This window comes from Agelaius phoeniceus, chromosome 1 (genome assembly GCF_051311805.1).
Source record: "Agelaius phoeniceus isolate bAgePho1 chromosome 1, bAgePho1.hap1, whole genome shotgun sequence".
NCBI classification, from domain to species: Eukaryota; Metazoa; Chordata; class Aves; order Passeriformes; family Icteridae; genus Agelaius; species Agelaius phoeniceus.
The window spans coordinates 150,422,535-150,445,732 of NC_135265.1; the positions used below are offsets into that span (position 1 = coordinate 150,422,535).

Here is a 23,198-nt window from a genome sequence, read left to right on the forward strand (position 1 = left end):
TTCAGCAGCTCCTCATTACTCCCACCCACCAATCAATAATAGCAATCTCCTAATTCCTCCTGCATCCCACACATTATTAAAGAAAAAATCCTCCTGTATTGCCATGGTACAGTCTGGAGGGACTGCAGGAGCTGCAGGTAGGGTGACCTGGCTACAACACTACCAAAGATTTAACTGCTGAATATTCCAAAATATGGTGAACTAAAAGAAGCTGTCTCCATTGTCATTAATTTTCAACTTTTGCTCTCGTTTCCAAGTAAAATCAGCCATTTAACCAAAATGTCCTTTTCAATAATCTCTGCAGTAAGCTACAGCTTCCACATGGACATACTCTGTGTGTTATAAAAATTGATAATATTCATTAGCAGTTTAGGACTGGGAAAAATTAAACAAAGAAAGTTAAGTAGACTTCTGCAAAACTGAAATTTCCACTAGGAGATATAATATAAAAGTGGTAGCAAACCAAGCATTCAATATCCCATAGGATCTCCCTTTCCCTGCTTTGCTCGGTGTAGAAAATTAAAATGTACAACACCATCAGTCAACAGGCTGTGCTTCAAAAGATTTTGCAGCTATGAAGCAGAGAATATCACAGAGTTCTGGCTGAAAACTCAAGTAACTGGGACTCTTTAAGTGAATTAATCAGCAGCATGAGAAATAACCAACTCCACAGGAGATTTTGTTGTAAATCAGTGCTATGCTCATGTTTTTCAACCAGGGCATCAAAGATCACTATTGAGGCAGGAATGCCAGGCACAATTCTAGGACTCAAAAAGCCTCTTTTCCTAAGAAAACAGTGGAATTTGGCATAAAGAGAGTTAAAAGGAGCAAACCAAGGGTGCAGGGAAAGAAGAAACACACGTTTTCCATCCTTACAGTGATGCCTTATGCAGAAGCACCAAAGGAAGGTTTTTCACCACAGAGCCCAGGTTAGAAACCTGCTGATGGTCAAAGCCACTCTGCAGAGCCAAAAGTGACCACTGAGCTCAGAACACACAAACCACTGACACAAACCACTGGTTTTACTGGTCCAGGGAAATCACGGCCAAATCCCATCAATCATACTAAAAATGTCGCCAAATCTTTGAATCCTCTGAAGAACTGAGACCAGGTAAGCTTGATTTCAGAAGTAGCTGATTATGGCTAAAGTTGGACATACTTACAACAAGATACTTTAAACCATTTTTAATCTTCTTATTTATACACAAAGTGCTCACAGGTTTTAACATATGAGTTGAGGGTGGTCAACACACTTGAAAAAGACCAAAGAATTAAAAGAGTACACAAATAATGGAGTTTGGGGTCATTTCAATTTTAGTAATTAACACAGGCAATAGTGATGGATCATTGCTCCTTAAAGTTGCTCCTCACTAGGTCATCAAAGAATTAAAATATGAAGCAGAGAGTTAAATTTGCTTTAAAAGCAAAAGCTTTGGCTACAATTTGCTGATGATCTGGGGACTTTACCTGAAACTTGCAACTCACATGGAAGTGTTGGGGATGAAATATCCCATGTTCCAAAGCCTCTGAACAAGCTTTGTTGAGAACCTCAGACAGAAGTTGCATTATTATGACTCTTCAAAATTAAATTGATTCAGTTTTTCATTGTGGGAACATCATTCTAAATGGAAAATTAGGGCAAGTAATTCTTCTGTGCTACCCAGAGTAAAAATATTTTCTGTATCTCAAAAGTTAGTAATGCAATTGTCTGGACCTTAATAAGAAACATATCACAAGAACATTACCATTCATATGAAAAAAAAATCAGAGAAATTACTTTTAAAAAACACACTGTAAGAAAAAGAGGAAATTTAAGTAGCAGCCACCTCTCATACAAGACAACCAGAACTGAGAATTACAGGAAAAAGTGCACAGTCAGGTTTCCTATTTACTATCAACCAACAGTGGTACTTAAACTAAAACAGATATCAATTCTACATTTATCTTCAGCTAAGTAAAACACCTAAAGGAAAATAAAGTTCCTATCAAATTCTTTGCTATCACAGACTGTCAGTAAGTGAAAACATTATCATTCTTCTCATGCTGCTGAAAATTACAAGCCAGTAGATTCTGTATAAAAGATCATCAATCCATTCTGACAGCACTCACCCCACTGGAGAGGAGCCAACTGCAGATGCTCCAGGACCAGCTGATTCAGAACCCCTTCCACACTGGCCTCCCCTTCACGCTTCAAGGAAGGGTAAATTGGAATTAAGGAAAATTTTCTTTCAGAGAGGAAAAGGGTATGTGACATGCACAACTTTTATTATTGCAAATCAAAACTTCCATCTACAGATTCATTAATATGGTTTATTAACCCATCAATTGACCGACAGTAAAAGCACAGCAGTTGATATCTTCTGAAAATTAAAATTTAATTCCACTGAGGATGGTTAAAGCAAAGGTAAAATATACTTGAACCATAACAAAACCAAGGGTAAAAAAATCTGGGAGCTGCAAAAATGCAAAACCTTTAAGTATGTGGTGCAGGATGAGAATTCAGAATGATAAATCAAGAATAATCTGAAAACAAAGAGGTTAAAATTTGATAGGGCAATAGAAAACAGAACAAAATTTAACAGGGCAACAGAAAACAGAACAAATGTCTGCCAGGACAGCCCTGACTGCAGACTTGGTGCCAGTTCCATGGGATATTGGACAGTGGCAGTGTCATTACTGAGGGCAAACATCAGACCAGAACCACAGGCACAGAACCTCCAGCTCCCCTTTCTACCCTGCATGAGCTCAGAAACAGGCCCAGACTGAAAAGAGAACAAATTAGAAAATTTTTCTTACTCTAAGGACAGCAGAGCACCGAAATAAACTGTTGTGGACAGAAGAATCCCTTTTAAAAGGGCTTCAAAACAGGTTACACAAGTGCTAAAATAAAAGCATAGACAATATCCAATGTCATAATAATAATTCTGTTTGATGAGTCAATCAAGATAACATTTATTTGTAACAGGAAGAGTGCTGGATTTCTTTTTTCTAATTCCCTGACTGCAGAAAGGCACTGGATTCACAGGGCTTGGAAGCACATGCAGATGTGAGCACCATCTTGTATCCAGGCATGTGTCCCACCATAGTTAAAGAATAAGCTCCTGGTGAAGTTCATCAAGATTTCAGCCAACTACTCCAAAAGTACTGGAACCCTGGTCCTCAAAAAGTACATACAAAATAAAATATCTGAGCTTTTATGAACAGCTTCTAAATGTGATCAGTCCCATTTCTGTAAACTCTGGAGATGGACACACAGCATCTGACTGCTGAAGTATAGATTCACCTGTGGCAGTTAAAAGAAAATTAACAAGCACTGCAGACAACTAATTTCTACCACAGGACATAGTCTTGCAGGGTCTCCAGGAGATTTAAAGAAAAGTCTTGAAAGCTCAGAACAAGCACAAATCTAACAGTGATTGAGACTCAAGAGCTCAGAGATGATAGAAGTGGAAAATCAATACCAAGTGCAGGATTCTTGCCATTATTTTTTAAAAATATTCTCATTATGCCCAGAAATATGTCATAAATAGCACCTTATTTTTTTCTCCTAAAGAGACCACAAATAAAGAATTCACAAACCCCAAAGAGTCTGAAAGCTGTAAACACCATTAAAGAAAAGCATCTATTTGGAAAACTGAAGGCAGCAGAATATCACCTTAGAATAGTGCTGCTGCTGAAAAATGAGACTCAGAACACCAGCACAACTCAATAATTTCCATAAAACACACTAGAGGGTAGAGAATAATTTGAATTACTTCACAGATACAGCAGATAAATAATTCCGTTATCACATCTTTAATCTAAGGACTGTAAGTGAGAGAAAACACTAATAAAAAGGCAGTATTTAAAAGATGCTTTAGAACAGAGTGGCTGCCATTAACTGTAACATTAAACTAACTTTAATGTAATTTACTTACAACAGACTCACAGTGGTGCCTGGAATATCACAAATTTTCACTGTTTAGTGCTTCATGGAAAGCTTAATGTCTCAACTAACACTATAAAATTATAATAAAACAGGTGATTTTCCCTTCTTTATCATTGCCAAATGCTACCAAAGCAGATCCATGTATTCAGAGGTAGAATATTCCTCCTGGAACATAAAAGCACAGGAGGCAGTGAGGCACATCTGGGGTGCTGTGTCCAGTCAGGGCTCCCCAGGACAGGAGAGATGTGGAGCTCCTGGAGCAGGGCCAGGGCAGGACAACAAAATGAAAGGGCTGGAGCATCTCTCTGGCAGGGAAAGGATGAGGGAGCTGGGGCTGTTCAGCCTTTAAAAGAGAAAACTGAGAGGGGACCTCATCCCTGTCAGTGTCTGCAGGGAGGGCTCAGAGCAGGGGCCAGGCAATGGCACAAGAGGAACGGGCAGGAACTGATCCCAGGAATGTCCACCTGGACATCAGGAATAATTTCTTTCCTGTGCAGTGACAAGATTGTCCAGAGTGGAGTCTCCCTCCCTGGAGATATTCCAGCACTGTCTGGACACAATCCTGTGCCTGTGCTCTGGGATGGCCCTGCTGGAGCAGGGAGGTGGCACCAGGTGACCCCACTTTGGTCCCTTCCAGCCTGAACCATTCTCCAATACTATTGGTGGTTTTCTGGTCACACATTTCAAAAAAAACCTTAGAAATCAAACTGAATGGCTCTTTGCAAAAGCTAAAAAATGCTTTAAAAAACTCCAAAACCAAACCCCAAACAAAACAAAAAAAAAAGGAGGGGGCAACAAAAACAACAACCAAAATAAAACAACAAAACCAACAAACAACAACAGAAAAAAAAAAAAAACCAGAAAAACCCACAAACTGATTACCAGAGAACAAAATTATGTCCTAACCCAAAAGTAGTTTAAGCCTTCACAGCCCAAATTTTCAGATAAATAAATTTCCTTATTCTGTCACAAGCACCAAGCTCATTTTTAGCACACTGCTTATTGTCATCTAGTGGCAAAATGAATTCTATAGACAAGAAATAGCTCAGTGAGTGTTCTTGTAGATTAATTCTGGAGGTTCAGGGTCTTATTTGTTTATTTTTCAAACAAATTGATGTATTAGTTTATCTTAGATACATGGCTATGGATTGTAGAACTGATGAGAAATTTCAACTTTCACAATTCTGTGTTAAAGAAAGATGCAGCATTTAAATGGTTAGGCCATGCACAGATTATTTGACTTATGAAATAAACTGAATTTGTCTAATGAGATCATTGAATGAAGCAGCAGAGAGGAGCCTGGTGGCAAAGGAGGGAAAGGTAAGGCTGAGATGCAACCAAAGAAGTGGACTTGTTAAAACAGAAAGGAATAAACACATAAAGGATTTATTTATTTGTTCACACGGACCTACAGAGGGATCTGGATCATGGAATTCCATCTCACTGATCTCTGTCTCCTGACTATACTGTCAGGCAATTACACTAAATTGTTCACTATAGGACAAATACAAAACTGAAAATTGCAACAAACTCATTACCTTGGAGATGAAAAGCGACCAAAATATGCAATAAGAAAATATAAAAGAGAGAAAAGCTTAACTCCAGAGTTTGCCTAAGACAAAGCCTTTAGAAGTCAATGAAAGCAAAGGAGTTGAACGGGGTTGCCAAGATACCCTTTTATTCTTAGCTCAAAGTCAAAGATGATAAAAGGCACAAGTGTAAGATCCAGGATTTAAAATTCATTGAAAAAGACTGCCCAGATAAACACGAGTACAGGCTGCCAAGGTGAAGTCTGACCTTGCAGAATTTATCTGCTTAACCAAATCTCCACACATTTTGCTGAGGTCTCACTGCCATCACAAACCTGCTCTTCTTTTGGAGCCACATTGCTGACCCAGGCCTCCCTTCCTAAAGTTAAATCTTTGTTATTAACAACACAAGAATCTGCCAGGATTAAAAAAGTTGACTTCCAGCTTCCAGCACCACAGTTCACATTTAACAGCTCAAGATATTTTCATCTGCACAATCAAATCAGCCCCAGTGGGGGCCTCAGAGCTAACAAACACACAACCACCAGATGCTGTTTAAAAAAAAAAAAAACAAAACAAATCAAAACAAACCTAAAAACCTAATTTTTCACAGTTGACACCCTTATTTCACGTTTCTGTGGCAACAGATTGAATATGATATAAACTGTTTCATACCAAAAGCTAAATGACAGTCAAATGAACCAGTTATTTCCCCAGGGAAAACTTTGGTCTTTTACACTCTCTGGATTGCCTCCTGTGTAGCTGGGTACTCACAATTGGAACACAGTCTGTTACCTAAAACCTACTGCTTAAAAAGACAATTGGTTTTAAAAAATGGCTCCTATCTGGAAATTATTCATGTTTTTTCTCCCTACAGCACTCCACATCTTGCATCCTAAAAGAAATAATTTCCAATACATATGTCCTTTGCAAATAAATGCAGGTGGGAGAATGCACATAATCATAAAATATAGCAAATGTTCATAAATAAGAATTATACTAATTAAAAATAAATCTGCATGAATTGCATATTTTACTTACAGCAGTTGCCTTATTCCTATTTTAAGCTTTCTCCTTGATTATTATTGTGGAATTTTAATATTAGAACTAATTATAAGCAGTTATTTAGGGTCTTAAATAATAGTTATTTTTGCAAACAATAAGAAGCAGCATAGAAATTTAAAGAAACCTTTACTGATGCACAGAAGTTCCACAAGATGTAATACTCTCATAGCTGATGATTCATATTTATGAACAAGATAAAGTCATCAAAAGTGGAATAGACACAGAAAAGTGAATTTCAATAAGAGTTATCAGTAATTTGCTGTGAAGCAAATGAGATGACTCAAGGTTCTGTCTGATAGATAATAATTTCAAAATCCTGATTGGCTGCTTCCATGATGAAATACAAAAACATTCATAATTTTAATGTATTTGGAAAAGATGGCAGTGTTCACAAACTTAACAAATGAGTGGAATTTATGAAGATCATTGAGATGAAATGATGAAAAGTCCCAAGTGCCATCCTAGAAGAAATCAACAAATCTATAAATGAAAGCTGGGAATAATAATTCAGTCAGTTATGCTGGACCACATGAAAAAAAAAAAAATCAGACAATAGAATTAAAGAAAAGTTCTCAGAGAAAACAAATTGGAAGGTCCTGGAAGGTCCAATTTTATTCTGTGAGAAATTTCACCTGCAGAATTGCCTCCAGCTTTGGATCCCACATATTGAGAAAAATAGACCTGCAGTGCAGGACAAAATCAGCAATATGACTGAAAGAAAATGTGCTTTGAAAGAAATTTTGGCAATTAGGTTTAAATATGGGAAACAAACTGAGGAAGGGGCACAAAATACAATTCAAAAAAACGTAAGGGAACATTGCAAATAGGACAGACTTCCTATACATCACTGATATTAAGGCTGAAGTAAGGAAAAAAAAGTCTAACTATTAAAAAAGTTAAATATGGAACATGATATTTAAGGTGGCACTGGAAGTCTGTCTCATTTTTTAAAGGCTGTTAGGGCCAGGTTTAGAATATTTTCAAGAAAATGACCCCAAAATGTTATAGTCTCATTTCACTGAAATAGCAATTCCTTCACAGTACATTAGAAAATTTCTCTGGCTGCAATCAAACCTGGGGATAGCAGAAGATGGATGAAGGAAAGAGCTTCGTTTTCAGAAGTCATTCTCTGACCCAGCCCTCTGCCCAGCTGCACAAATCACAGAATAATTTATATTGAAAGGCAATTCCAGTCACTGTCCAGCCCTGTGCTCAAAGCATGGAAAATACTGAAATTGCACCAGGCTGTTCAAGGCATTGTCCGGAATTTTTTAACATCTTCAAAGACAGCAATTTACAGCACTTTTGGACAACCTGTTCCAGTATCTGAGTAGCCTCATTGTGAAAAGGAATTTTCCTAGTACCTAACTGGAATTTAGCAGTCTCCTCATGGCACACCTTGCTCCAAGGGTCAGATGAACTTTGTTGACTGCTGTAGCTCCCAGGCTTTGAGGAGGCTGCTCCTGGAGGCCCAGAGGCTTCACTGGGAAAAGACCCAGCATCCCTCCCAATCCTGCCTTCCCCAAGTTCTCCTCTGCTCAAGTCTAGAGTCATTATCCTGCCATGTGCCTTCCTCACTTCCCTCTGGATATTGAGCTCCATCACCTCAGGACAGCTGCAGCCAAACTTCAAACAGTGCAGCTGGATCATTTGTTCTGGGAGCAGATCTGCACAGCACCTACCAAATCAAACCATCCAACACCTGTACACAAAAACTGCCCTGAAAGTATTTCAGAAATAAGCTCATCTGCAACTGGAAGACATCTCCCAGTCCTTAAAGTTCATCCAGGTTTGCTTCTTGTTTGGGTGGTCTGTAACAAACACACAGCACCTCGCTCTGTTGGACAACTCTGTCCTTGGTCAAATTGTCAATTGTCTCATCCCTCTTTTCCTAATAATTCCCTGTCCACACTCTATTTTCTCCTCCAGATGCTTTTGCAAGTCCTGGTATGAGCACCTGACAGGGGCCTTGGGTCACACCTCAGGGCAGATTCTGTGACATTAACTCACCTCAGACCATCCCTTCCCATGCCATGCACACAGTCAGGACAGAAAAGTTATCTGGGGAGCTCTGAGTTATCTAAGCAGTTGTTATCTGATCAGAAAAGTTATCTGGGGAGCTCTAAGTAATTCAGAGATGATGGACAACAAAGGGATCACTTGGAATTACTATTCAAGAGACCTGCAAAAATGCCTCCTCTAGGAGGAAATGTCAGTAATTCTACCCCTTTGTCATTTCACAAATACTGTTCCTCTCTTGGCTGCACTGAGGCTGAGTCCTGAAGGAAGACAAAGCTAAAGCAGCTGAACCATCCATCCATTTCTCTGCCTGTCTGTCCATCAGCATCAACTCTCCTGACCTGTGTGCAATTACTCTGATGGGAGAAAAATATCTCAGAAATCAAGTTTCTTACACTTAGCAGAATGGAGAGTATAATATTTTTTAGTGACTGGTTTATATCTAAATATTGCTGCAAGAAATAAAAGGATGAAGCCAGAGAGGTTCAGGTAGCACATAAGGAAGAATTTCTTTATGGAAAGGGTTGTCAAGGTTGGAAGGAACTGGCCAAGGAGGTGGTGGGGTCACCATCCCTGGAGGTGTTCAAGAAAGGACTCAGTGTGGTGGCACTCAGTGCTGTGGTTTAGTTGGTGGTATTTGGTTCAAGTTTGGACTTGATGATTTTGGAGGTATTTTGGTAACTTTTCCAACATTCATGGTTCTACAATGCTATGGGAAAGACTAACTCTAGTTAGGACATGACACCTGGAAAAGAATGTACACATTTCTTCAAGGATTTTCAAGCACCTGTGAAACTTGTTGCCTTTCATTAATTAGGTGAGTTTTAGTTCCTGGAACAGAGAGAAAAATCATGACAAGTATTAAAAATGCAGAAATTAATGCTTGCACTGAATTTAACACACAGAACTCACACACTGTTCTACTGGTGTCCAAGGTACTGACCAAAACTGGGATCAAAACTGGGGTTAAATCCAGAACACAGAATGGATGTAAACAGTGTTGCCCAGCAACTGGAATGAGTGAGGATGAATTTTTACACCTTGACAAAATGATTACAACTGTGCACTCAATTCCAGTGTAAGAATTCATCTGTGCTATCACAGAATATTTATATCTTCCCATAACACAGACATTTTCTAAGTGAGTTCTGGTTAAATATTGACATTTTTTGCATAAAAGGAGCTCTCCGAAACGTTGCTTGGGGAGTCTGGACTGAACCAGGCATTAGGAACCTCATTTATGTCTCAAGCCTTGCCTTTGACAAATCCTGATCTGATTTAATCATCACACGATGGTTAAGGGTGGAAGGGACCACTGGAGGTCATCTTGTCCACCCCCTGTTCAAGCAGGGTCCCCAGAGCAAAGATCTTCAATATCTCCAGGGCAGGAGACTCCAGAGCCTCTCTGGGCACCCTGTGCCAGTGCTCAGCCACCCTCACAGTACAAAGCTCTTCCTCACAATAATTAGTAATGAAACATCATTTCAGATCACTGGATTAAAGTATAATTAAAATTACAAACAGATCAAGCACGATTTGATTGCCATTCTTCTCTCATCTTCTGCCACCCCCTATCATGTGAATTCAAGGATGATCTGAGTGAAAAATATAAATCTCCAGGGAAGTGCTGAGTACCATCACATGGCTTGGGGGACTGTTTACTGTACAGAATGTTTCCTGAAGAAAATCATGAGAAAGTGTATTTTTGACAAGCCAAGCACAAGATTTTTTTATAGAAATCACGAAATTTATAGCAACACCATTGGTTTATTTTAACTCTAAACTGAATGCTATTTCTTATTAATAATCATAAGGCAATATTTTACTGCATTTAGAATTATTGTGGGGATTTTATGCTTAGAATGACTAAGTCATCACACAAGTCCTGTCTAAGCCTTAAAAAGCTACCTAAGATTAGATACATTACTAAATCTATAGAGAGGACTTGGAAATAAATTATTCTAATATGTTCTAATTTACCCAAATTTAATTAAATATATGCAAACTCTCTAAATCTAGCTTCATTAATTTCTTCATGATTCAGTTACTCGGTGTGGGAGAGAACAGAAAAATTTGACCCCATGAATCTACTACTCAGCAATCCTAACTACACTTCCTCAGTTCCCTAAAAGCTGGGAAAAACACACAGGATTTATGACATGCCCAGTGACTCAGAAAAAGCCATTATAGGATGACCCAAGCATTGCCTAAATAATATACAGCACAATTAACCTCAAACAGTCTATAATTATGATAAGCTTCACAGTTCTAATTACTTTTCTTTTCAGTAACACTGCCACGAAGTGAGTTGAATTATAAAATAAAATGTATCAGAGGGCATCTATTTATGTACTTTTAAAGCAAGTATTTATGAAAGGATATAATTTTCCAGCAAATATCCAGCTTGCTGTTAATCTCCAGGCCTCTTGCTTGTTGCCTTTCTTCTTCCAGCTGCTTTGCATTCGCCAACTGTGCCCCATCAGCTGGGGATTCTGGGAAGCTCTCAAAATTGAACTTGTCCACTTGGATAGCCATGCTGTAGCAAAGGAAAAGAAAGAAAAAAGCCAACATCATCATTCTTGCTGATATTATTTCTGCAGAAAATGCAGACCACTGTGAACACAGGCAATACAATGCCAGTATATTGGTTTCAGTGGCAGCCAGTCTGTACTCAGTGATATAGAAACCATATGGTTTATGCTACTGAAAACAGAAGTCTAAGCCTGTTGATGGTAAAAATGTTTTACAAATCATCAATCAACATTTGATGACTTTGTGAGAGGTGCCCAAGACATTCATTTTGCAGTTGCAAGCAGATGACCTCACTGTGGTTCTGCAGAGGTTCACCTGCCCCACTCTTGGTAGGTGCTCAAGACTTGCTGAAAACAGCAACAAGACTGGGCCAAAAGCTGAAGAATATTCTATTTAAAGTTGTTTATTAATACCAACCCATAGAAAAGGGAAGCAGAATATTATATATGAAAGTGTCTCCTGAAGTGAACTGTAACACATTGGAGAGTCCATTGGTTTCACAAGGCAACTTCCTCACTTTTCCTTGCAAAACTCAGGAAGGAAAAACAAAATATAACAGAAGCAGGGCCTTAATGTGGCCCTTGGACACTTCTCTCCTGCTTTGTGCATCTTCATGAATTACAGACCATATTAATTTCAATATCACAGTAAAATTCATTGGTAGCAAATGGTTAAATAATTGCTTTATTAAATGTACGGTAAGGCAGAAAAGGTAATCAAATTAAATATAGTACACTATAATGCATACTAAGTACTGATATGTTAAATTAGAATCACTAATCTAATATAAAAGGGAATTTAGACCAGCTCACATCACATGAAATGTGGTTATGGAAGATCTAATATACTATGCTGCCAAAACAGCTTTAATTTCCTGAATTGTCTGAAATAGAAAAATAATTAGGGAAGAATTAAAATATATTGCTCTTGAGATGACTTTGCACTTAAGGAGACCAAGCAACAGCTTTGAAAACCATTCAGGATGAAATGCAACTGCAAACTGAGAAGCTGGGAAGGGCATTTCACAAAACACAGGATTACTATTATCCTTTTATCTATTTCTCCATATAAAGAGGGAAATATATTCCATGAATGTTGCCAAAAGGAAAACACCAGTAACAAATGTCAACAAGAAAGAGCTTTGAAATCTCTCCAGACCAGAAAATATTTTCTATAATTCTCATTAATTCAAAAGAATCTTGACCCCAAAAGAAACTGGGTGAAAATAGATGGCAATTACAAGGAATTATCTAGAGCTTGTGAAGTTTGCAGTGAGAAGGTGAATTCAAATAAGCTTTATCAACACTGAGCAAAAACTGATATCTCAGGAGAAGCTTCTGAAGTTTCCCCTTCAGCATTCTAGTGGAAGGTGTCCATGCCCATGGAAGGGGGGTGGAACTAAATGTCCTTTAAGGTCCCTTCCAACCCAAAGCATTCTATGATTTTATGACCAAAAAAAGTTCAAATATAGCATTCAGGCAAAGGGTTTCTATAAGCTCCCACTTCTGCAGCCTGCATCTTTGCTGATCCTCACATCCCAAAGGCGGAGGAATTAATCTGTTCCTCTCTAAGGGGGGTTTTGTTTTGGCTATTTTTAATGCAGCAAGAGATCATTAGAAGTTCTTCATTTGCATGCAGAATCCATCAAGTGCTGGGCATATTCAAAAGCTAAAGATGAGTTATAAAAGTGGATCACAGTAACTGCCAAATTCAAGCCAGAAATAAAGACCATAATGAAAAACACCCAGATACAATCTGAAGAGTGGATTCTGAAAAAAATTACCAGGCCTGAAACTATGACTAACAACATCAATTCTTACTGGCATTGAAGTATGATTTGATTCTGCAATGGCAGGATAGGTTTCCTGGATTTTGCACAGGCAATGCATGTGAAGAACACAACTGGAATGTTTTGAATTTCAGTCTTTGTTTCCGAGATCACTCCACCCCTCTGTGGTACATGAGCAGATGCAAACCCAGTACTTGATTTCTATGATATACACAATAATGCTGATATTCTCACAGAAATATAGTTGATTTCCTATGGCCTTATTTTAACAAATTGCCTTTGCTTCTGAACAGTCAGAAGTATTTAGAATCCATCTCTGAAGGGACCAGGAAAACAGCTCCCATCTAATTAGTGCTGCACTTTTCTAAGTGATTGATATTTGAGAAATATGTACCTGCCTAACAATATTTAATATGCAACTGCATCATTCAGATTGCATTCCTCTGTTGAAGGATCATTGCTGGCATTATGGTCAGTATAGTAATTTTTGTCTGGAAATTAAATATGCAAGTAAGCACTTTGTACCCCAACAGCCTCCAATAAATCCACATCAGCTTTAGGAACACAGCCTAGACTGCTCTTAACTCTCCATTGTGTATTTCTGCTTGAAGTAACTTTTATTAAGCTCTAAGTTATGGAAAACTTTAGTAAACGGGGCTCTCAGTACTCAGAGACTCTACTAAGTTTTCAAATCTTCTAACTATGTTTTTATTTATAATGTTTATACTGTATTTAGCACAGTAGCACCTCATGTCACATGAGTAGCTACAAAAACACCCCCGGTGACACACTTGCCAGCTAGAAAGTGAAGAGTCTGAGTAAAACAGAACTACAGAGAGAAAAATATCCCACAAAACAGTACTATGAACACAGCTCTAGGTAGGATATATGAAAGCAATAAAGAGAGATAAAATAAAATGTTTCAAGACTATAATTCCTCTCAAAGCAAAGCACAACAGAATTAAATCCTTGCTCTTTTTCTTAAAAGTATCTGCCTTTTATCATGTGTATTCTGCTTCCTCTTGTGCTAAAAATATTAAGTTTTGTCTCTGCATTTTTTTTATCTGTAATGTTGCTTCAGTATTTTTTCCTCAGCCTATGGAACATGTAGTACATGGGAAGGCTTTGCACAAGAATCAAAACAAAATATAAATACCATAACCTAAATCAGTCATTCATCCTGAAGAACGTACCCCTACTCAAACCCAGCTTCTTCACTTTCTTTTTAAATACAAAGATTTCTCCCATCTCAAGAGATGCATTTCACTGGGGAGGTGTTAACCAGTGGACAAACAATTCCCAGAGCCAGCTGATGGAATGAGAAAATGGATAAGCTGGACAATGAATTGCAACCACCAGCTGAAAAAAGGATCTTTTTCAACATCTAAGTGATCTCTAGAGATCACATGGACCTCACCCTGAGGAAGGAGAGGGCAGTGAAAGGCAGCTTTTTAACATCACCAACTTTGTCGCTGGGCTGAGCATCAGAATGATGAGACTGAAATGTGTTTTAGCCAAAGAAATAATTCTCTGCTGTCTTCTGCAGTTACTTTGTGACTTGTTTCCTGTCAAGAGTTCTCTGCACCTCTCCCCAAATTTGTCCTTGCTTGTTGTGATATACAAGAATCTATGGATCTGTACAGAAAAAGGTAAAAATAGACAATTCAGTCTGAAACAGGCATTCAATTTGTTGCAAACAGCCAGGATAATGACAGCTCACATTGTGCAAGGGCACCTGTTCCTTGCCCTTCACAGTAATTACATATCAGGGAAAACAGAGAAGATCTTAAAACTCAAAAGTTCAGAAATAAACTTGTTCCAGGAAAGGGGACTAGAATTCCATTTTAACTTCTTTGCCTCATGGGGAGCTATATAAATTTTCTACTAGATGAGTTTTCAATAAATGATGAGATATTTGTATAAAAACACTGCATTATGCAAAAAAAAAAAAAAAAAAAAATTAAATATCCAATCCTGCAAAGGCAAAACAGGTTTTGTTTCTCTATGGCCAAACTTGTCTGAGCAGGAGGAGGAATAAAGCAACAACAGTTTTCATGAATAATGAAACAACCATGTTTTGAAACTACTGGGTTTTGTCACGAAAGCAGCCCAAGCCACTGTGACAGCTCCTCAGACAAGTGAGCATCGATACAGGGATGCAAATTATTCAAATACAAATGAAAAGGATGAAGAGGAGAAGGTCAGCTCATTAGCAATGCTGATGATGTGTCTGCACGGTCTCATCTCACGTCATCTGTCAGGATGGCTCACAGGGAAACAAGTGACAAACCTCCTGATGGCACAGCCAACATCTCAATGACAGCCACCTAAACTCCCATTAAAGTCACAGTGCAGAGCTGCTAAAGGCACTGGACAGCTCATTTCACCTCTTCTCAGAAAAAGAGCTGCAACTTTACTGGAAATCTTACCCTTCCCTGACAACAAAACACTCAGCAGAAAGGATCTGCAGGCAGGAAAACAACTTCCTGCAAATGACATCACGACTGCTCCCAAGCCAATGGCGTCCAAATCCCCCTTTCCCAAAGCAGTGCCACTTAAAACCAAGCAGCACTGACAGCTTCACAGAAATGGCAACTGGAAATAAAAAATCATGGGTGAAAAACTGAGTAAGGAGCATCACTGGCTGTGCTGCAAACTCCTGCCTTTGCTGCTGGGAGGAGAGTGGGCAGGTCCCAGGCACGTCCCATCCACCAGTGATGCACCTCAGGTCCTTCCATGTCCTCCTCTGAATCTATAAAGTGAAATTAATTAAGGGATACTCTCCAAATAAAACGAGGTTAAGAGCAGGCATGGTATTAAAAGAAAAGCAGCAATCTGGTCAACATAAGTAGATTTCAGCTTTCATTAAGTAAATAAAACACTGCTGCTTAGCTTGGAAGAATAGAATATAGAGATAGTCCTTATTTGATTATCCTTGGGAAAAAACAATATAACAGGAACCCAAAAACTCTTCCTCATGGCTAACTACCTATTTAAATACTATCATCCACAGAGGAGTTTGCAAGCTGCTTCCAAAATGAAGCTGACAGAAGGCAGTTGGAGACTTTACTCAATATTATGTTTCATTCTCCTTTCTTATATAAAAGTAGACATTAGGGACACTATGCCAGACCATGTTACTGCCACTTATGCAGAATGCTTATGTGCATGAAGAATGCCTGTACACTCAATGATTTTAAATTTCAGGAAAACTTGAAGTGATGAGGATACTCTTGTTCTCACATTCAAGAGGGGGAAAAATGCATAAGGCAATTTTCCTTTTAAAATTTTGCCTGATTCTTTCATTGTGTAATCTCACTTGTAGTGTATAACCTCATGTTTCAGGGGCACATAATTCCACCCTAAATACAAGTCCTGCATTTGGTACCAAACTAGACATGATGCCCCAGCACAGAATAATTTACAGGCAAAGAGAGAATCAAGAATCAAATATCTTGTGAGGTGATCACATATATATGATTGGCTGGAAATAATAATGTAAAGTAATGCAAATTAACATATACCTTGTGTTTAATTGTAATTACTTCACAGATTTAGAAGAACAATCTGTGTTTCATTCACTACTATAAAATACAACTGTAAAATTCCATAGCTCAGGTGACCCACAAGTAATGGTCTCTCCCCCTGGCCTAAAACTGACTGCAGAAAGAAAAATGATGGCTTTCATACCTGAACCATGCAGAGCAGAAGATAAATTTTTCTATTAATCTCAAGAAAGGTCAATTAAATTTAAAAATTTGCATTTAGAACTTAATTATTTATTTAAAATAATTGAAGAGGAGATAAAAGTCAAACTATAGTGCTGAATATTCAGCAGTTTAGACTTATCTGAGCGACAACATTAAAGACAATAAAAAGTTAAACCAGAAAAGAATTGTTCCACTGGATATAATGTAATATTTGAAAATAGAGCAGTGCCAAGAGATAGTTGGCTACATAAATCTTCTGCTTAAATGTGATTATACTATGCATGCTGGGCATATAGCTTCTTAATTCCTAACTCCAAATCTGAAAACCATAAACTGCAAATGAAAAGGCAGAACAATTAACTTCAACTTGCCTCTTTTTTCAATTAAATAATTTGGACTTCCATGGTAATCACCATGCACAAAGCCCTTAGCTACCTAAAGAAATAGGAAATTTAAAATAATAATAATAATGGTTATAGCCTACTTTATGAATACAGGAATTTCCATAGGGGGCATAAAGACCATTAATCAATAGCCTTTCATTCTAGGAAATTTGGAAAATCCTAAGTACAGTAATACTTGAAGATTGAGTTAAATATCCTCTCTTTATCACAGCTGAACTACACAAGGATTTCAAAATTCTCTTTATCCAAAATAATGCCATACTGTACCTCCTACCTCTCTCTCAGTGGAATACCAATAATCAGAGAAATAAATGTCAAAATATATATGTTCATATTCAGCTGCTCATTTGTGTAATTCATCATTGCCTTCATATGGCAGGAAGTTCAGAAGAAAATATATGCAATTTAAAAACATGGAATTTTGTGCCAGATATAACAAACAAGATCAAAAAACCTCAATTCTACAGTCATGCAGTTATCACTCCAGCTGTCTGAATCTCCTCAGGAAAAGACTGAGAAGATTGCCCACCCCAAAATACAAACAGCAAAAATAAAAGTGGAATGGGGTCAGTACTTCTGTTCAAAGCATCTTTGCCAGGGAGCCTCAAAAGAAGGAGCCAGGTGCTCACCTGGTGCAAATCTGATTTCCATTCTCACACTGAGCACTGAGGTACATATCCACCAAATGTCTCTGCTCCTGGAATGTCCCAAAGAAACCAGAAGTGCTGGTCATGAATCCCCCCTGGATCATTTCCCAGCCTGGGCTCTGTCCTGAGCCAGCACTGATGCTTTTTGCTGGTCCCAGAGCCCTGCAGGATGGTCCAAAGGGTGGAGCTGGGTGTGTGCAGCACCCAAAACACTCAGAGGGGTCTCACAGCCTCCTCCACGTGATAAACCTGGAGCACCAATTCACTTTTGGCTGTAAGAAAAAAGAAAAATTCCCAGTGCTCCTCTTTTAAAGGAATGTGTCTGTGACATGTGGCACACAACTGGAAGGCTGCTTCAGAGAAGATGCTGAGATCCTACTCAAAAACCAAACTAGGGGGCAAAAACCCCCAGGACAGCCTGTACATGTGGGAAATTATTCACATGAGAGGAGTCCATCTCAGTGACTACTCCAGGGAAAATGCACAGATACAGAGCTTTATATACAACATAAGGAAAATGTAAGTTTTTCACAAAGGAAATGATTCAAACATTTTTTGGGTAGAATCACAGGATGCATGAATGCTCAGTCTGCAAGAATACACATTTCACCATGGACTGTCACTTCAAGATACAATTAGACTTTACATTCACAATGAAGTATTAATTTACCTTCTACTTGCTTGTCTTCTCTTTTTATACACAAAGGTAACATTTTCCCTTTTCCCAAAGCACTGCAGCAGAAGTTCACCTCAAGATGATTTAGTGTAATAAACAAATACTTTTTCAAGTTTCCCCTTTTTCCCAGTATAACCTGTATAATTTTATTACACCTGCAACTTTCACATTTTCTGTTTGGAGCACTCACTCTTTGGTGATCTCTTGAAGAGTCTTTTATTTCAAGCTAACCCAGTCCATCAACTTTAAAATATTTATTTTGCCACAGACATTGCTTCTTTTCACCTCTAGAGTTGCATAGATTCTATTACAGATTCTCAAGTCCTAGCTGCAAGTTTTGTGAGTGATGCTATAGTTAAAAAAGGAAATCTAGAACTTCTGCCAAAGAGCAAAGCTGGGGAACAGCCAGGACAGCCTCAGTTTAAGAAACCAAAGCACCAGAACAGCAGTGAACATCTCCCAGCAAAGCAATGTGGTCCATGAGGTTCAACCTACAGAATTTATTCTTTCACTAGTGACAGGAATAATGTTCACAGACATGAGTGGGAGCACAAAGGCTTTAATCATGCTCCAGAAATCTCAGCTCACAGTGAGCGTGTGTCACAGGTTCCAGAGCAGTCAACTGCTCAGCACTAATAACAGAAATGGTACACATCTCACTCACCCACACACTATTTCACCTAAACCTTTTTTTTTTTTTTTTTTTTTTCACAAAAATCACTGTACATATTATAAGTTTATTTATTGCTTTCACCAGCAATGACACCTGTATGTGTGTTTTGAAGCATGCTCAGAAACAAGCTATTTTCAGAAAACAAACCAGCAGGGATTGTTCACCCTGGAGAGGAAAATGCACTGAGGACACCTCAAAGCCACCTTGCAGTACTTAAAGGAGGGTTATGAGAAGGATGGGGACAGATTTTTCATCAGGACTTGTAGTGACAGAACAAGGGATAATGGTTTTAAACTGAAGACAATAATGGGTAATAAACCAAGATGCTGCTTCTATTGCTCATGATACTCATCCTTTGGCAGCCCTGGGTGCAGCTTCAGCCAAATGCATAGCTGGGCTTGCCTTCACTTTCATCTCATGTTTATATTGATTTATCCTCACACACTTTGCCCCACATATTGCTGAGCTCTGTTAATTATCTGATGTGCTTTACCAGTTTAGCAGAAAATGAGCACAGCTCTAAAACACCTTTTAATTTCAGCCAAAACTCCCCATGTGGAAATCACCATCCCACATAACTGCCCTGCCAGGTGCCCTCCTCCTCCTCAGTGAGCCTTGACCTTGAGCTCCCCTGGGAAAGGACAGCAAAGCCAAATGTCCACCAGACACAGATGCGAACACTACAGCTAGAAATTCAGTATTTATTTAATTATTGTGATGGAATGATCCTCATTAGGAGCAGTTTCCTGCCACATTAACCTCCCTTGGTCAATTAGGGTGGTATAGAGCACACATTATACATGGCCAATGGATCCTGCTCACCTGTGGCTGATGTCCAGGCAGTGACCAACTCATCCTCAAAGAACTAAAACAAATTAAACAAACCACCAAAGTCAAATGAGATCAAGGGGGTTTTTACTCCTCCTTACTGTGGTTCAGAAATAGTTTGAACATAGTAGTCTAAATTTTAGCCAGGGAAATTCCACCTGTCAGCAAAGCAATGTTTGGGAAGCTTTCACAGAATATGCAGCTGTGTGAAGGATCTCAGAGGTAAACCCTGGATTTTTGGGGCCACTCATAAAGCAACTTTTCTTGTCAGCTCCATATACACAAATCTCTTATATGAGAATGGATTTCCTCACTACATTTGGAGGAAGTGAGGGAAAAGGAACTAGAAATACTGAAAGTTATGGGCAGTCAGCTCATGGTGTCTGAGACAGACACCTTGGTTTTAAAAATCAACTTGTCCAAGCATCCTTTCTTATCATGGCAAGCACAAAACCTCCAGCTCTGGAACAATTCAAAACAAAACCCCCAAAATATGACCTTTCCATTACAAGTTTGCACTGAAGGTATAATTTGAAGTCTGCTACTAAACTTCTTCAGAATTTTCATGATTTTTAGGAGAAAGTATTATTCTTAAAATGAGGCACACAGTAACATGACAAAGGAGTGACAAAACTTTTTATTTAAGTATTTAAGTCATATCTACTTGAAATTACTCTTTGGCAATGTCTAGCTTTAAAAATATGGAGATTTTAGGCTTATCTTTATAATGCTTCATAAACTGAGAAGGGATTATTTAAAGTAAAACATTAACGTGGTATTATTTAGAAGCTTTGGCAATGTTTTAAAATGTTCAAGTATTAAAGATGGTTTTTGTCATCATTTATGTTTAGCATAGAAATTTTAAAAGTCTTTTCAATCACCAAAATCTAAATTTTCTGAACTGACAAAAAATTTTAGTCAATATTCTGTTATTTTCTGTTTATTTTTAATATTCCTTTACATGTAATAAAAGTCCAGAAGATGATGGTATCTAAACATCTGCCACACAAATTTTCCTTTAGGAAAAAAAGGGAAACTGAGAGGTAAAATTCAAAGATATTGAAATATAAAACAGTGCTTTGCCATGTCTTATATGAAAATTATATCTACTTTTCACTCATTGACTAGATTTTTCTGACTATAAAAAACACAGGCATATCTAGATTTAGGCATCTATTTTAAACTGAATTCCTGTTTAGGGAATCAGATTGATTCTCTGCCTTTAAAGAATGGCAAAATTATCATAGTTTCACTTCCAGCTTACGAAATAATTGAAATTCATTTTTATACCAACATGATTTATCTTAAAATCATGCTGTGCCATCAGGCTGCCAGTTCCTGCAAAGACACAACCTCCAAAAACCACAGAGAGCACAGACATTAACCTACACAGAGCTTTGGGCCAATCTGACAGTTCAAAGAAAAAATTATTTTTTGTTCTTTTCTATCTACAAAGAGCAATTTAACATAGAAATTCCAGACCCAGATTATCCCAAAAGGACAGACTACTAGTACCAGAAAAACTGTACCCCAAAATTGTGCAGCAGTTTCATGAACTCCCCATCCACAGCTGAGAAGTCACCATGGTTCTGATGCACTGGTTTGCCCTGAGTTATGCAATTAAACAATTACAAATGGATTAGAGGGTTAATACTAAAACTGAAAGTATATTATTATTAAAATTGGTTGTATATACCCTATGCTAAGCAAATAATGCTGCAAATACACAAAGCAAAGATTACATGATCTGCTTTGTTCCCAACATAAGCCTTTAACACAAAATCTTTCCTTTTATTACTTACTATTCTCAATTTCTCTTTTTCCATACAACTACAAAAGAGATGCCATCAAGCAAGTTAATCAAGGAATAAAGCTGCAGAGATTTTTTACTCCCATTTATTCCCATTGAGCCTCCCTGAGGGACATACAAATTGGAAATTGCTAAATTGTCATCTAATAGGCAGAAACAACGGAGGCGAGACCAATTAAGTAAAAGGCAGAAAGTTGTATTACACATGTAATTAAATTAAATTCTTTGACTAGACTACATTAAAATCGTTCCCAAAAAGGACAAAACTCGACTTTAATCAGCACATGACACATTGTAGGACACGTCACTAAAATGGTACATTAGGAGTTTGGATATTACCAAAAAGAGCATTTTTCTTAATTGTAAATCAAGTTACTTCCAGGTGGTAGGAAATTGGCTAAACAGCAGCATTCCCTCCCAGATATACAAGACTTTAATGATGCATAATTGAGTACAAAGTCATAAAAAGTAGTTTTCTTCTCTTTTTTAGGTGTAATATCCTGCAGCTGGGTACCTACACACATTTTTCTAGTGGGACTGTTCTTTTATAGAGATCCCCAGAACCCAGGAAACCACCAGATCAAATGTGAGTGACAATAACTGGGGATAATTTGGCTTGTGTTCACAAACATCATCAAAAGGAACAATGCAGTGGGGAACAAAAAAAGTGCAAACAATTCTGACTTACAAGGTTTGGGTTCTTCATCTCCTGCCATTCCCAGCACTGAGCCCAAAACCTGCTCATTGTAGGCACCAGCTCAGCCTTCTCCTTGTGCCACTGCACAGCCCCTGGAGCTGGGGCCCAGGCTGAGATGGAAATAAATTCCAAAATACTGGAGCTGGAGCCCAGGCTGAGATGGAAATAAATTCCAAAATACTGGAGCTGGAGCCCAGGCTGAGATGGAAATAATCCCAAAATGCAGATTCAAGGGACTGTCCTGGACTACAGGAAGCAGAGGAGGAGGAGAAGCAACATTTACCTCTGCCCGTGGTGCTTTTCCACACTTTTCCTTTCTGGAAATTGGCTAAAGCAGGCAAAAAGCCATCAGCACCCCATTTTGAGAAGAGCACTATTTAGTTAAACTATTAATTGTTCATCTAGATGAAAATCAGAATATCAGAAATGGATTGACAGCTCTAAGCACAAACTGCCTTTTGGAATTAAATCAATTCTGTGATTGTCCAGCAACCAAGGGGGACAAACATTTTCACAACGTTTGTGCCCTAGGACAAATTGGTATTTTCCTCACAGTATTTCCCAATAAATCACTTTATCTCTTTTTCTGTTATGTTTCTTAGATAGTACCATTTCAATGGCAAATCTGTGACTTTCTGGCTAAAGGAAGTTCCTATCCTATGAGAAACCCTGTTTGAAGCACTATCATTACTACAATATTGGAAAAATCAGCTTATTGTTTATGTCATACACATACACAAATTAAAATGGAGACTTGGAAAGGAAAAAAAGTGATCTGCTTTCTTGATTGAATAGCATGGAAATGCAGAAAATGAAAAAAACACATGGCTTAAATTGCCTTAGGAAAAAATTAACCCATTTATATGAAAAGAACAAACAGCTTTTAAAAAT

At 38.1% G+C, this 23,198-nt stretch overlaps 1 protein-coding gene across 5 annotated transcripts in view; it reads right to left on the reverse strand.

The window, feature by feature from the left end:
• TRAPPC9 (trafficking protein particle complex subunit 9) overlaps positions 1 to 23,198 on the reverse strand; it is a 447,139-nt gene that overhangs the window by 232,860 nt on the left and 191,081 nt on the right. For all 5 annotated transcript variants that reach the window (XM_077189358.1, XM_077189354.1, XM_077189371.1 and 2 more), the window contains 2 exons: positions 10,924 to 11,077; positions 2,110 to 2,200 (listed from right to left, as the gene is read on the reverse strand). In XM_077189358.1, the coding sequence (XP_077045473.1) occupies positions 2,110 to 2,200; positions 10,924 to 11,077 (245 nt within the window). The remainder of the gene's footprint in view (positions 1 to 2,109; positions 2,201 to 10,923; positions 11,078 to 23,198) is intronic.